Below are 16,220 nucleotides of genomic sequence, written 5' to 3'. Positions count from 1 at the left end.
ACTAGTCCAGCATCCTGTTTCCCATAATGACCAACCAATGACCCCTGGGAAGCCCACAAGCAGGACAGGAGGGCAATAGCCCTCTCCCAGTGGTGCTCCCCAGCAAACGGTATACAGCAGCGTACATACTACTGCTGATGAAGGCTGCATATAGTCATCATGACCAATAGCCATTGGTAGACGTATTCTCCATGAATCTGTCTTGCCCCCTTTTGAAGAAATTTAAGCTTGCAGCTGTCATCGCCGCACCTTCCAGCAGCAAGTTCAATAAATTAATTATGTGCAGCATGAAGAAGTACTTCCAGTTGTCTGCCCTGATTCTAGCGCTACCCAGTTTGATTGTGTGACCTCAAGTTCTAGTATTGTGAGGGAGAAAAAGGGCTTATCCACTTTCTCCAGGTGGTACCTAATTTTATCATCCTCTATCATACCCCCTTAGCTGTCTTTTCCCTAAATTAAAAAGCCCCCAAAAATGTATCCCTGGAGTCACAAATGTGGTGCCTCTGGACACCTCTCTTGGCAATCACCAGGCTCCCTGCCTCTCCTGGTTTTTGCTGTATTTCTTAAGATTTTTTTTTAAATGTTTTCTCATTAGGAAACTGGCATGCTGAAAAGTTAAGGGGTAGCCTCCAGTGCCATCTTTGCTGGGGTTCAAAAGAGTGGCTTTGTGTTTCAGAGCTCAGTCTCCACCTCAGCCTTGTGCTTAGGTTCTTGGGCAAGTTACTCAGTTTTTTAGTCTCACCACTTTGCCTTCTGGGAATACTATCCCCCCAAAAGGTTCAGCACTTGGATAGCTCCTTTAGAGTTCTGGCTGGTTCTGACTGAAACCCAGAATGGATCCACAGCCCCAATGAAGCTGGAGCCACCCATCTCCACTGTTCAGACCTCTCTGCCTGCAGTCTTGCCTGCAAGGCAACCCACTTGCAGAAAAGTCTGAGGGTTTTACTGCCAACGGTTGCTGTGAATTCCTGTTGAAAATACTGATTGAATATGCTGGGATGGAGATTTAGTTCCTTGCTAAGAAGTCGAGGAGAAGAGGAAGGGACCCTTTGAGGCCAGGCTGAACTCTGCCGAGTGAAATCCTTCCAATCGATAATTAGAAAGCTGCCGACAAGGCAGAACAGGGATGGGTGGGGAAACACAGAATAACTTCTCGCTATTTCCATCCGTTTCACAAGATATTTCCGGACATATGAAGCTGCCTTTAAGGGGTATTTCAGACCAGGCACCTAGCAGTCAGAACTCAACACCTTACTTCTTGCATCACTGGTGCTCTGCCCTCCTGGCAACCCTGGCTGCAGGGCCAGCCCTACCATGAGGCAGAATGAAGCAGCCACCTCAGGTGGCAGATGCTAGAGGGTGGCAGAGCGGCGGTGGCAGCTCCCCCAGCTGTTCATGCCGAGCCCCCTTTCCCCGGCCATGCCCTACCTCCTGGGCCAGTGCTGGGACGTCAGTGATGCTTGATGGTTGCTGTCCTGGACTGTCTGTCTGTCTGGCCTAGTAGCTTTCTCCCAAATACAGCACAGGCAGGAACACTGGGAAAGATCCCTGACCAAGCAAGCAGGCAGAGAGGTAGCCAGCCCAGGCCGTGTTCCTCCCACAGGCACAATCAGTGCTCTGGCCACAGGATGCACAATGGCGCTGGTGCTGCTGTACTGCAGCGCTTGTTCAGGTGGGCAGCAAACAAGCAGTAACGCGGAGCTGGAGGACAGACCCACACAGCCCGTCCTGCCGCCCCTGAGCTAGCCTGCTGCCCTTGGGTGCAGCCAGGGACACCGTCCCCTCGCCAGCATTGAAATAAGATTCACCTGCCAGCCCAGTCAGCTTCTGCATGTGGGACTGTGGGTGTGGGTATGCATGTGTTTGAACATGTCCATGCCATTTTGTCTGCCTTGGGCAGCAAAGTATCTCGATCCGGCCCTGCCTGGCTAAGTACTGCAGTGCAAGGCAGGGCTGGCCCCAAGGCATTTTCCTGCCTGAGGCAAAGAACAGGGTGGCATCTTTATGTTCCACATGAAGAAGCCGACTGGCTTGGCAGCCAAATCTTGCTTCAACACTGGTGATGGGATAGCATCTTTCACTGCACCTGGGACAGCAGGCTAGTTTACAGGCCCCAGGCCAGGTCAAGTGGCACACACAGCTCTGTCCTCTGACAGGGGAATGGCTGGGGGTTGCCGATGCTGCCCCCCAGCATGTGCTGCCTGAGGTGATTGCTTCACTTTGCCTAATGAAAGGGCTGACCCTAGCTGCAAGGGCACCATCTGCAGTAATTATCAGCTCACCCCACAGGCTAATCCCTGCCCACCTAGGCCTATAAACCTCTCGACTCAGGACTCGCCAACCAACCTGAACAACTCATTACTACAAGTAACTAAAACAGGTTCCTGGTGCCTTTGCCCCACTGTCTTCTCTGGATCTGGACTCTTGGCCCAGCCCTGCCTCTGGCCCCTCAGACTCCAGTCTGTTTTCTCCAGCTTTCACCTTGCCCATTTGGAACATGTCATTTTCCCAGCGTGGCGCTGGACAATCAGGAGCAGACCCCAGCGGAGGACCAACACTCCTTTTCACCATGTCAGCTCTCTGGTCCATCTAGTTCAGTATTGCCAACAGCAAGGGAGGGGCACCTGTGGTCGTCCAGATGTTGGACTTCAACTCCCAGAGGCCCCAGCCAGTATGGCCAGTGGTTAGGGATAATGGGAGTTGTGGTCCAACAACATCTAGAGGGCCACTCATTCTTCACCCCTGGTCCATGCTGACCAGAAGTGGCTCTCCAGAGTGTCTGGCAAAGGTCTTCTCCAGCTCTACCACCCGACATCCTTTCAGCAAAATTATGCACGGTGTGGAGGAAGTGGATCTCACAATACTAGAACCAAATGGGGTCATCCCACGAAGCTGAGTAAAAGATAAAAGGAAGAACTTCTTCACACAACGCATGGTGAAATTACGGAATTTACTGCCCCAAGATGGAGTGATGGCCACCAACTTGGATTGCTTTAAAAGAGGATCAGACAAATTCATGGAGGAGAAGGCTATCAAGGGCTACTAGTCATGATGGCTACAGGTTACCTTTGGTATTGGAGGCAATATTCCATTCTGTACACCAGTTGCTGGGGAACATGGGCAGGAGGGTGCTGTTGCAGCCATGTCCTGCTTGTGGGTTTCCTGTGGGCCGCTGGTTGGCCACTGTGTGAACAGAATCCTGGACTAGATGGACCCTTGGTCTGATCCAGCAGGGCTCTTCTTAGGTTCTTATGTTAACTGAGGTTACCAGGAACTGAAGATGGAAGTGCCTATTTGCAAAGTGTATGCTCTACCATCAGAGTTCCAGCCTCCTCCTCAGATACTGCCCCTTCTTGCTTTAAATGCTCAAAGGAAAAAGCTTCAGAATTAATCTAGGTACAAATATTTCTCTCCCTCCCCCTCCTTAAAAAGGAAAAAAAAAAAAAAGTCTGCTCTGATCGCCTCATTCCTACCCTTTGCTGCAAGGAGACAAAATAATATCTCCGCTGTGCATGCATCTGTGTTAGGGAGAGAACAAATATGCTGTGAAAAATGATTTCTCGAGATCAAAGAAATAAGTCTTTCGGCTCAAAAGAAATGTGGACACTGTTTCAAAGGGGAGTCATAATGATGAAATTGGGAATGATACCATTTGAATCCTTTTGCATTTCCCCCCCCCTCTCACTCTGTCTTCTTTGGATCCATTTTCTTTGTTGGAAGCTTTCTGAATGCTGGCATAAGACTTGCAAATGTTATCTGTTCTTTGATAAGCGCAAAAACACCCCCTCCAAAAAGGTAAAGCTCTGAAGTGGCTGGAATGATTCCCAGGCAGTGTTTATATTAGCCTTCCTGACTGTTTAAAATGTGATTCATCTCCTTTAAATAGGTAAATGCAATTAGCAACTCCTGGCCAAGGTCTGTGTGGACGCACAACACAGGTTGGGCATGATTCACTGGGAAATATCTCCTGCACAAGCTCTGCCAGGACAGTTTGCACATAACAAGCCACCATGGGTTAATTTCCCCACAGGGCTTGTCATCATGAGCTGGTTGGCATTTTTAAAATGCAAGCCGGGTGGGGGGTGAGGGGGACACTGGAGCTTGACATTATGTGCAAACCCAGCCAGGGTGGGTTGTTGAGGTGGTTATCAAACTACCCACAACCCTAAAATAGGCCGTAGGTTCTGGGTACTTTGTTAACCACCCCAACAACCCACCCTGGCCAGCTTCACACTCCTGTGATGGCTTGCTTTTTAAAAATGGAGGCTGGTGCGACAATGAGCCCCACAGGGAAATTAACCCATGGTGGCTTGTCGTTATGTGCAAGCCAGGTCACTGAAACAACAAAGCTCTGGGGCAGCCCATATCTATTTCCATGGGGCTTGAGCAAGAACTTGTTCTCAGTGGATTGTGTCTAATGTATCTATCAGCCTTCCCTAAGTTGGTGCGCTCCAGATGTGTTGGACTTCAACTCCCATGAGCCCCAGCCAGCATGGCCAATGGTCAGGAATGCTGGGCACTGTAGGCCAAAACATGCAGAGAACACCAGGTTGGGGGAAGGCTGGTCGGTATAAAATCATCCCCTCTTTTTCTGATGTTCAGGCTGCAAGTACCATTGCTTATGGAGCCAAAATGGCAGCATCCACACACAAGAGGGAATATCAAGAGGTTTGGGGGAACCCCAAGTTTTGCAGAAGTATAAAAGATCTCTCGGGGGGGGGACCTAAAGGTGGAGGGGGGGAGGAACCCAAAACAACCTAATCAGTACTGAACATGCTCAGCGGCCAAAGAATGCTGACTTGACTGGTGGGTTGGAGGGAGAATGGAATGGAGTCATGGCTGACTTGACTGGAACGGTTAAGAGGAGCAATCTATGCTGCAACATTTTGTTGCAGGTCCCACTGGTAAATCATATTATCTATGTTCTACCCCCCCACTTCCACCCTTTTCTCGCTTGACATATATGATACACACCATTCAGAGCTCTGCCAATATACAATTTCCATGGAACTATTTGTCCCAGCATTTCATTTTTTAAAAAAAAACTCAACTTGTTTCAGGCCTGATCAATTTCTCTCATAGGAGTCCAACAGCATAGACTCAGTCATACATTTTTAAAATGCCATTTATTTGGGTTTGCAGGTCAGCACATCCCATTAAAAACCATTTATATGCCTGAAAACCCATATGGATGGACAACCAGTTAAAATTCAATAAATAAAACCTACTTCTACCAATAATTTCAGCCTCAAACAAAATCCAGCCCAAACAATTTGGCCTGATAAAGCTTCCAAAAGAAACTCAAAACTGAATTATTCAGTAACATCAGAAAAAGTGCGAAGTATTCTCTTCCCAGGACTGTACTACTTAGGGCTGCATCGCTTCTTAGTGTATAAGCATTTTTGACACAAAAGCAGAGCTTTCTGGTGGACAAAATAGTCCCTGATGCACACCCTTTTTGTCACCTTGTTTGCAGCACGCTTGTTTGTCTGATCTGCTCAGTGCCATTTTGTTTTTGTTTTCAGTTTCCTGGTCAGGTCACCCCAGCCTATCAGGGACCAAGTCACAATCACATTGACATCATGGCACTACATAACCAGTCAGATTTGACTACCTCACAAAATGTATTCAGAATAAAAGAAAGCACTGCCTTCACTCAGAACTGGCTTTTTGAGTGGCTACTAAGCAGCCAAATCAGATTTGGGCAAACACTGAATGGGCAAACAATTCTACCCCTGTTTGAGGCAGCCCCTGAAAAGTCACCCAAAGGAAGAGTGGTTTTTGCAGGTTATTGTAAACATCTTTGCAGAATACACCATTCTGAGGTCCCATTCAGAAACCAGCAAGATTCACTTGTTTGACTGATCCCCACATCACAAGATCTCTGCATGTGGAAAGCTAGCAAAACAGAGAAAAATCTGCTAACTTAATCTTCTCATTGACAGACTAGCAGGTATGTTTTTGACATGCAGAAACATTCAGATATGAAATACCCTCTCGCCCACAAAAACCCACATGTATATCCAAAGTTAAACAATGCTAGCGGAGACTTTACCACGCACTCCCCTCCCCTCCAAATGTCTGAAGTGGCTTTGAGAAGCTTCCAGGGATTCAGATGCTGAGAGGTTGGGAAGGAGAATGCCTCTGTCCATGGCTTTCCTGACATTACCATTTGTATGTTAAGTGAACTCAGAAGGGAGCTTTACGTCAACCTCGGAGATTGTAGTCGGGGATAAAGGATGGTAGATGAGGATGGGTGACAGCTTTGCAACAACAGACTGGTTGCAATCCCATGAAACTTCATTGCATATACTTACTATATTCCTGGTGCACACACAAACAGTTGGCCCTGAACTACCCTATAGTGATTGTTACCCGCATTGTAAACCAACGACCAAATAAATAAAATATGTGAATATTCTATAATCTAATATTTATATCGTGTCGACAGTGAGCTACGTGCGGTCTTCATAAGTCAAGTCAGCATCTCTGTTAAAAAAACGAACCCCTTTGTGGCAAAGTGCTCAAAGTGTGGAAAACTGGGCTCAAATCTGCACTCAGCCACGAAGCTCACCAAGGAACACTCGGCAAGACACAACCTCCGAGCCGAACCCCCCTCAGAGACTTGTTGAGGACAAAATGGCGATGCCCACCAACTCTTCCACTCCTTGGGGGAAAGACAGGATACAAACGTTGTAGACGTAGAACAGCAAATTGTGCTGGAGGCAGCACAGCATTCCTCATGCACTTACCCACGCAGTATCCCACCAGATTAAGGTATTTCTCCTCCTTGCAGGCAGTCTGACACCTCCCCTTGACAAAAGTGGCGTGGGGGTGACAGGTTGCGCATTCAGCATCTGAGTGCCCGCTGCATGTCTTGCAAGAGGGATGACATGCTGGATGAGAGAAAGACAAGAGACAGAGCTCTGCTGAGACAATCAACAGCTTTGACCAGAGGCAATATATTGCCTTTGTAGCTTACAAAATATATACGTCTGAAATGAATACATGTGTATTTTAGATGCAGAGATCCATATTCATATAAATGGCTGAGCACAGCAGATGTTTCCTTAGCTGTATTATTGCTAAGGGAGCTCTGCAGCAGAAAGGGGGCATGCTAATGCATTGTTTACACTGAACATAGGACACATTCAAAAGTAAGCACAGCATCTGCTTACAAAAAGTTGCGTTATCCTGTTGAGAAGCTTCCAGAGCTTTTGCCAAGGCTAGATGAACCCCCATGCAAAGTAAGCTACAGAGCTGGGCTCCAGCCATATAGGAGCCACTGTACTAGCATAGCTTATCCAGACCTTATTCCATCCTGCTCCTTGGGGGACAGACTGAAATGAAACCATCTGCTGCGCGCATATGGGTTTAGGTCTTTTACACCCAGGAGAAGGCACACTGGCTAGATAATAACCAACCGCAATAGACTCTTTTCCCTGTAACTTCACCACATTTCCTCCTTCATAAACTTCAGAGTCTGTAGCGGACTCTAAATGAAAAACAATAACCCAAAACAGAGTTACAAAGAAGGTTTATCTCGCCTGTCGACTTGTGGCAAATAGACTATCCTCAGGCCTCCCAAAACATCAGCAACATACTTTCACAAGCGCTTCCCATTAATAAAATATAAACAGCAGTTCTCTGTTATCTGTACAGCTAAGAGACCTGCATTCCTCATCTGTACTCACAAACTCAGCCTGAAATTAAATGGGATCTTTGCAGGAGATTAAAGTCCACATTCACCCTGGCTTTGAAGTTTCAAACAAATATGCTGTAATGCAAGGAAGACTCACTACCATCCTTCCAGGCTCTTTTGTTTTGTTTTCTAAAGATGATAGACATTTACAAATATAATTAGTATTTGAACCATTTTTCTCCCCAAGATGTTCTGGAATGTTTTCTGTTTATGAGTGTAACCAAGTGGGATTTTGGCCATAACTGAGTGAAAGATCATGTGCCTTGGCATGCCAAAGGTCCCAGGTTCAATCCCTAGCATGTCCAGTTCAAAGGATAAGGTAGCAAGAGATGGGACGACCATGGCCTGAGACCTTGGAGAGCTGCTGCCAGTCAGTGTTGACAGTACTGGGCTAGATGGACCCATGGTCTGACACAGAACAAGGCAGCTTCCAGTGTCCCTATGCAACTTCAATCTTAGTATGGGAGGGCTGTAGCTCAGTGGTAGAGCACCTGCTTTGCATGCAGAAGGTCTGAGGTTTGATCCCCGGCTTCTCCAGGCAGGGCTAAGAAAGAACCCTACCTGAAACCCTGGAGACTCAATGTTGCCAGTCAATGTCAACAATACTGGGCTAGATGTTCTGATTCAGTATAAGACAGCTTCCTATGCTCAACATAAAAAGTATATTTCTACAATATTCCCTGATATCCGGTTCTAACACACCACAGTCTGGATTGTTTAGCTCAATCGGGGAGAAATGGGCTGATAGGTCAATGGCTAGAGTGGACCCTTACACATCACCTAAGCAGAGAAAATGCATCACCGAAAAAGAGGACAAAAGAGGACACTGATTTGCATAAAATTTGCATATATTGTTTGATAGGTATAGATGCAAATTCAGAAAGAATTACTATAATTTAAATAGAAGTATGAACATCATAGCACTCAGTCTTGTGGTCCAACTGCTAACTGTTGAATGACAACTTCAATATGGTTCTTATCTTTAAACTGAACATGGACTGGACAGCCCTTCAAACAGAGGACACCTTCGAACAGAGCACAGGTGGGCAGAAGGTAGCTCTCCAAATGCTTTGGACTTCAACTCCCAGGTTTACTGACCATTGGCCATGCTGGCAGGGACTTATTGGAGTTGAAGTCCAAAACATCTGGAGATCTACCTTCTGCCCACCCCTGAAATAGAGGACTGTCCTCTGTAAAGTAGGGCACATGGCCAGTCTATCAATGGCATGGCTACTGTTAGAGGCTGCAGTGCTGGGCAGTTGCCAGGGCCAGCCCACAGAATGCCACCATCATGGGAGTCAAGACAAAATGGAGGTCATGCATGCTTCTTCCAGCCAGGCTGGGTTCTGCACCAAGCATGAAGAAAGAAGATTCCAAAGAGACCTTTGCAACAGAATAAGGGCGCACTCCTGTGGGGATAATCGACTACCTCTGAACTGTGAGGCAGCCGACTATCCAATGCAGGGGAGGCAGAGCACAGAGGGGATCTTCTCCTCCACGCTCTAGTGGAGGGCCGATTTTGGCTGTCTAACCGGGGCACCTTGGAGATGGGGGGAGGCTGGATGGCACATAGGAAGCATCATACTGGCACTTCTGTGGTTCCCGCCCCACCCCCAGGAACACCCCCTTTTCAGCCACTCTGCGGTGGTCTTCCAAGCATGAAGCCGGGGACAAACCACGCCTCCTGTGAGGCAGCGGGGGAGGAGGAGTCGGATTTCTGGGAACCAAGCTGGGAGCACTGGCTCCGAGCTCAGTTCACATAAACCAAAAAATCCTATGGCCATCTAGATGCTTTCTAGCGGTCAAAGGATTGTGCTCTAAGATACTCTGGGGTCCAACGCTACTTTGGAGTCAGTCCACAGCCTTGATCAGGCTGGGTCTCACATCAAGTGAAAACCAAGACAGCAGGGGCAAGGAGCCTCTTTCAGCCCAAGCCAAATCCCATTCTGGAGAAGCTTTTGGGAGCCACATTCCAGCGACTGGAAGGGCATAAGGCAAAACAGGCAGAGCCAAAATTCCAAAAATACCAATATATTTTAGGTTCAAGCTCTTACTGCCAGGAATGAAGCCCTAGGAGAGGCATTTCAAACGTTTAGAAGGGAGGGGGGGAACTGCACAAAAGCTGGGATACCATCAAACAATCGGTGGTCAAGTGAAAGCGTGGGGCCAGGGGAAACCTGGGTGCCTGGACTGAGATCCCAGGTGGGCCGCATTCAGCCCATGGGAGGCTCAACACCCCTGCCTTAAGGGAGCACACATAACTCCCTTAAAAACCCTTAATAACCTGCCTTTTACAGCCCATTAAAAATAACCCCCCTTTAAAACCCATAATAAAAATAGAAATATAAAAATATAAAAAATAAAAATAATGCCCCTTTAAAACCCTTAATAACCCCCTTAAAAAACTTTAATAACCCCCTTTTTAAAAAACCTTAAATCCCTTAAAAACTCAGCAGCAAAACAGATATCTTGATGAGGCAGGGTGTCGCATACAGAAACCCTCCCTCCCCCCTGCCACAACACCCACCTACATTCATGCAGGAGACTGCATCACTGTCACTAGTATAGTGACAAGAATAAAATATGGGATTTTCTAATATTAATGATTAATATTATTAATATTATTAATATTAATTAATATTATTAATATTAATGAAACTAATATTTCATTAGTTTGGTGGTGATTGTGGGATTTTCCGTTTATTTTAAGGCCCTAAACATTTCATTTCTTTTTTATTTAACATTCTTTTTATTTTATTTCTTAATTTAAGATGATTTTTTAGGCCCAATCAAATGTGCTGGGGGTTGGCTTGTAATCATGCTGCTCCATTTTGCTGCTCCTTGAATTGTTTTTACTGTAACTGTTTCAGTTTTGTGCTTTTAATGTTATGTTTTTAATGTTGTATTTACTTGTATTTTAATATTTATTGTGAATCACTGAGAGATTTTATTATGTGCAGCAGTACACAGATGTCACAAACAAACAAACACACACATGTAAGAACCAGATATTGAGCAGTGTGTGGACTCACAGTAGCAATGTGCCTCCTGGCGATACCATCCCTCCGGACACTCAGCAAGACACTGGCCTCCATAAAGGACTCGGGGAGGTGTGCATGCTGTGCAGTTCTCCGAGGATCTCTCTGTACAGGACAGGCAGGAGAAGTGGCACTCTACAGCGGAGGAAGAGAAAAGCAGGGTAGGAAAAGAGGGTAGCCAACTGAATTTGTCCAGTTTTACCTTGTCTACAGCGTCTTCTCATGTTAATGTTATGGCACAGGAGTTGCTGCAGCATGACTTGGTCAAAGACTCTAGGCCTCACAGCTTGAGCCATGCTGAAGCTACTCCATGGGCCATAATATCCTCTAACATGTCAGAAGATTTCAAGATGCAGGAAGCCATGGTACCCTCTGCAACCAACCTCGCAGAGCCATTTGAAGGGGTCTTAAAATCCCTGAGAATGATGTGGAAGATGCATTTGAGTATGTTTAGCCTGAAGGAGAGAGGACTGAGGGGGGACGTAAGAATATAGGAAGAGCCCTGCTGGATCAGACCAAGATCCATCTAGTCCAGCATTCTGTTCACACAGCAACCAGCCAGGTGCCCATGGGAAACCCACAAGCAGGACATGAGTGCAAGAAAACCCTCCCACCCATGTTTCCCAGCAACTGGTGTACATTGGCATGCTGTCAGGAGTGCCCTAGCTGCCTCTTACAGTCCCCTCCAATAGCCAAATTCTTGATGGCAAGAGCAGTTCGACAATGGAACCAGAGGGGTGGTAGGCACTCCCTTGCTGGAGATCTTCAAGTTGGGGCTGGACAGCCAGCTCTTGAGGATGCTCTAACTTTGAATTTACTGCATTGAGCAAGATGCTGGACTAGGTGGCCTAGAACATGGCTGTTGAACCACTTTCACCCTGAGGCCAGGATTCAATTTCAGAGAAGCTCTTGGGGGCCACAATATCGAATGGAGCACCTCTCCCAACATGACCCTACCCGTACACTACAGTCATCATCTGAGGCCCTCCTCCAAGGGAGGCTCAGAGGGTGGCAACAAGGAAGAGGGCCTTCTCAGTGACAGCCCCCCAATTATGGACTGAACTCTCCAACGAGGCCTGCCAGACGCCAATAGTGTTATTTTTTGGCACCAGATTAAGACCTTCCTCTACTCCCAGGCATTTGGCAGCATTCAATAGGTGTTTAATCAGGTCATGTGTTTGTACGAATGTGTTTCTGCGCTGTTCATATATTTGTAGCTAAACTGTTCTTATATTATGTATAATACTGTATTTTTAAGGTTTTTAATCTCTGTAAACCATGCAAATAGCTTTAAATGTAATAAATGAAATGAAATGAATTGGTGGGTGAGTGGGTGGGGCTGAAGACAAACTGACTGGGGCAAAAAATAGAAGCATATTGTAGTTTAATACCCCTACTGCCAGTAACTAAACCATAGGAGAGGCATTCCACCTTTTAGAATTGGGGGCGGGGGACACGCAAAAGCCGGAAAAGCACTGAATTATCGGCGGTTGGGGCAGGGACTACCTGGTGATGGGAGAAGGGGGCATGGTCCTCTGGGAAACCCTGGAGGTCCAGATTGGGACCCCAGGCAGGCCAGATTTAGAGGATGGGTCTGAGGTTCGACACCCCTGACCTAGAAGGACCCCTCGAACTCTATGATGCTATGATCTGCTGATTTTCTAATTGCTCATGAGTGACACTGAATTGAGCCCAGTATAAAGAGCAGAGCTTGGCAGGCTGTCTCACAACAGCCTTATCTCTGATGCCAACTTCCCCAAACTCTATATAATTAAGCAAATTCGTTTGCTGTGGAGCGTGGTTTGGAGACGAATGCTGAACTGGTGTTTTTGAGGGGGAACCTGATGCAGCACTGTTAACAGGAGACCCTTGAGCACAACAGAAGCACTCAGAACTACCTTTGGAAAGGACTTCATTGTAGTAAATGTCAACACCATCTGATACAGTGAACGGAGCAACCTTTTACTAGCTACCCATTTCCAGGCAATTTATAAAGATGAGATGGGGCGGGGGGGGAGTTCCTCATCCAGGTCAGTAGAATCACTTCTTTGAAGATGGCCTATAATTGCAACCATCTAGAATATTTCGTCTCCTTTAAGGGTTTATTGAATCGTTTAGTGCCATTGTGGGGTTGTTGTTTTCCTCCCCCTGTGTCAGTTGCAGAGCTATCATTTCTGTCCAGGGCTGCACTGGTCTGCATGGCTTTCAAACACATGCAGTAATGTATGGATGCTCGAGGAATTCAATCTTTGCTCATTCCTACATGGAATGACCTGATCCTCACCTCTCAGACTAAAGTGCAAATCAGAACCTAGCAATCCGCCAAATTCTGCACTGCTCTGCATGCTCCAAATGCAGGAGCATGCAGAGCTTACATATACTACAATACATCCTTAAATATGCATCCTTAAATATGATAGAATAGGCCCATTTGAATGCATAAAGTACATATTTAAATACTCTTTTGAAAAGAGCACAGAAAGTCACAGACTGCTGTCAAAATGGGAAAAAGAAAATCAGGATAAAAACATGTGTGAGTGACACAGGTGGGAAACAGACAGATCCACCCATCCCTACAGCTTTTTGACTGTTCCAGCAAAACTGGCTGCGAAAAAAGGAGCCCTTCTCATAGGCAGGTAAGACACAAAAGAGCCAGTGTGGCGTACCGGTGAGAGTGTTGGACTGGGACTTGGGAGATCCGGGTTCTAGTCCCCACACGGCCATGAAGCTCACTGGGTGACTTTGGGCCAGTCTCTGACTCTTGGCCTACCCCACCTCACAGGGTTGTTGTGAGGATAAAATGGAGAGGAGGAGGGCTGTGTACACCACCTTGGGAGGGTGAAACTGAAAGCTGGGCGCTGAAAGCCACCCCTTTATGGATGCCTAAGGAATAGCAGCCTTCAAATTCCCCTCTCCAGTTTTGCCCCCACCAGGGCTTTTTCCCCTCTGGCACAGGAGCCAATAGTGCCAGTGGAGGCCGGTGGCTTCGATTTTGGTGGGGCCGTGGATCCATTCTGGGTTTCAGCAAGAACCAGCCAGAACTCTAAAGGAGCCATCCGAGGTGCTGAACCAAGCTTGGGCCCAGGGGCCAGCACATTGGATAGCTCCTTTAGAGTTCTGGCTGGGTCTGACTGACACCCAGAATGAATTCACAGCCCCACCACAATTGAAGCCACCAGCCTCCACGGATTGGTGCCATTACTTCCTGTGGAGGTGGGAAATAGATGCTTCCAGGTCAGAATCTGAGGGCGAGGTCATTCAGTAGCCCGGACCCAATTATTTTGCCGCTATGGAGTCTTGAGCCTACTGGCAGAGAAAGAAGAGTGCTAGCACTCGCCCTTTCTTTGTCAGGGTACTCCATGTATGTGCCCTTTGAGCAGCAGATTGAATACTGAAACACCCCACCCCTCCCAAGGGGTTTTGCTGCTCAGAGGGCCCCGATGAGCACCCTGCTGCTCAGCCATCCCTCAGTGCAGCTCCTCTTCTACCTCACTTCCTTGCCACAACCAAGGATGCTGGCACAATCTCCTGGTGCAGGAGCAGTTATTGCAAGCTGGATTTTTTTTAAGTGGCAACTAGTTGTGAAGAGGGGAAATGGGAAACTGTTTGCACATAGATTTATATGCCGCCCAACTGGCAAATGCCATTGGCCATGTTGGATGGGAATTCTGGGAGTTGTAGTCCAACATATCTAGGGGGCACCAAGTTAGGGAAGACTGTGCATACAAGCTACAGCATTTGGCTCATCTTGACCCAAAGTAAGAGCTAGTAGGGCTGCTATATAAGGATGTGCAAATCAGCAAAACTCAAGCTCACCGAAGTTCTCTGAATTCCCTCTCGAAGTGCCTTCCGACTCGAGTCCATATTAGATTGCAAGCTTTGCTCTTTTCTTTGCACATGAAAATCCATTTGTATTTCCATGTGTAACTTTCCAAATGAACACATCAATTAAGTGCATTTTTGAAATGTACACATTCTTCTTCCACAATTCAAGTGTGTATGTGCACATTCCTGAAATGTACTCATTTCGAAAAGTATGCATTTTTGAAATGTGCGGATGCTGTTGAAAGCATTTGGGGGGGAGTGTCCATGAGTCACACTGCAAGCTTGGAAACGTACGGACTTTGACTGCAGATTGCATCCGAGTCTGCATTTGGTTCGAAGGGTGCGAACTAGGGAAAATCATGATCAAAAATGGACTGAAATTAATTTCTCCTACATCAGTATGCCTACACCACTTGATTAAAACTTTGGGAATTCCCTTTGCTCACCTTTGCATACCCCATCACTATCGAGGTAGAACTGGGCTTTGCACTGGGGTAGGCAGATACCAGCTGAGGTCCCCTCAAGGTTCGTTTCTGGATGCAGAGCCTCGTCTGGGTTGAAGCACCACGTGCAGTGTGAATCTTTTGGGCCCACACACTCACGGCATGATGAATGGCAACCTGCAGAACAAGAAACGGACTATGAAATCCCCAAAAAAGCAACACTGTATTTGTGGAAGAATGAGAAAGAATGAAAAATGGATTCTTCCTCCAGAGAAACCCAAGGGAAATAGAATTGACCAGGGAAACAGAATTCTAGTTACCTTGGTTTGGATGCCTGCTTTTCAGTTTTCACCCCCCAGCATCATTTCCCCAAAACACACAACATCACATGACAATTACCCCCAAGGATGTTGGGAGGCCAGGTGTCCTATTTTACAGAGGACAGTCCTCTATTTTGGAGAGCTGGCAGAGCACTGTCCTCTATTTGAAGGTGTCCTCTACTTGATAGGCTGTCTAGTCTAGTTATACGTGGGGCTGCCTTTGAAAACGGTCTGGAAACTTCAGCTAGTCCAAAATAGGGTAGCAAGATTGTTAAAGGGACTGGCCAACAAGCTCATATTATGTCGGTACTTTTCCAGCTGCACTGGCTGCCAGTCCATTTCCAGGCCCGATTCAAAAGTGCTGGTATTAACGTTCACATTCCTCTTTTGGCAGTGCATCAGTGGCCACCCTACAAGGAATTCACACAATTAGATTCAACAGAACTCTTCCAAATAAGTCAATGAGAATTCAACACCACAAAAATTGTATTCCCTTCAAAGCTGAGTCCTGAAAACATCTCTAAAATATTTGAGGGACAATCAGGAAACACACTCAAAAATGGAAAGGAGGAGAAGGAAGGAACGAGAACTGCAGGCATTTATTTCTTGGCCTTTAACAGGAGGTGACCTTTGTGTTACCTTTGCAGATGGCATGGTCCCGGTAAAAGCCCTCTCCACAGGCAAGCAGACACTGACCCTGACGCAAGGCCAGAGGAAAGGAACAAGAGGTACAGTGCGTAGACATCGGCCCAGTGCAGCTGCTGCAGGAATTGTGGCAAACTGGTAGAGAAACAGAAAGAGTTTGTCAGGGGGGTAAGTTCAGGATTCAGAGTCCTTCCAGCCACACTGCTTCTTATAGCCCATTCTAAAGGCACTTTCAGCCAAGAATAAC

The 16,220-nt window shown here is 46.8% G+C and overlaps 1 protein-coding gene across 1 annotated transcript in view; it reads right to left on the bottom strand.

Moving 5' to 3' along the window:
• Window positions 1-16,220, bottom strand: part of FRAS1 (Fraser extracellular matrix complex subunit 1) — a 381,912-nt gene that overhangs the window by 160,022 nt on the left and 205,670 nt on the right. The window contains exons 16-19 of the mRNA XM_084855428.1: window positions 15,968-16,108; window positions 15,012-15,185; window positions 10,735-10,875; window positions 6,753-6,896 (exon numbers count right to left, since the gene is read on the bottom strand). Of these exons, the coding sequence (XP_084711554.1) occupies window positions 6,753-6,896; window positions 10,735-10,875; window positions 15,012-15,185; window positions 15,968-16,108 (600 nt within the window). The remainder of the gene's footprint in view (window positions 1-6,752; window positions 6,897-10,734; window positions 10,876-15,011; window positions 15,186-15,967; window positions 16,109-16,220) is intronic.

The sequence above is a fragment of the Heloderma suspectum genome, chromosome 5, assembly GCF_057233095.1.
Source record: "Heloderma suspectum isolate Gila_16-S chromosome 5, 16-S_ref, whole genome shotgun sequence".
In the NCBI taxonomy this organism is placed as follows: Eukaryota; Metazoa; Chordata; class Lepidosauria; order Squamata; family Helodermatidae; genus Heloderma; species Heloderma suspectum.
The sequence above is the reverse complement of the archived record's forward strand: the minus strand, read 5'-3'. Positions and strand labels throughout refer to the sequence as shown.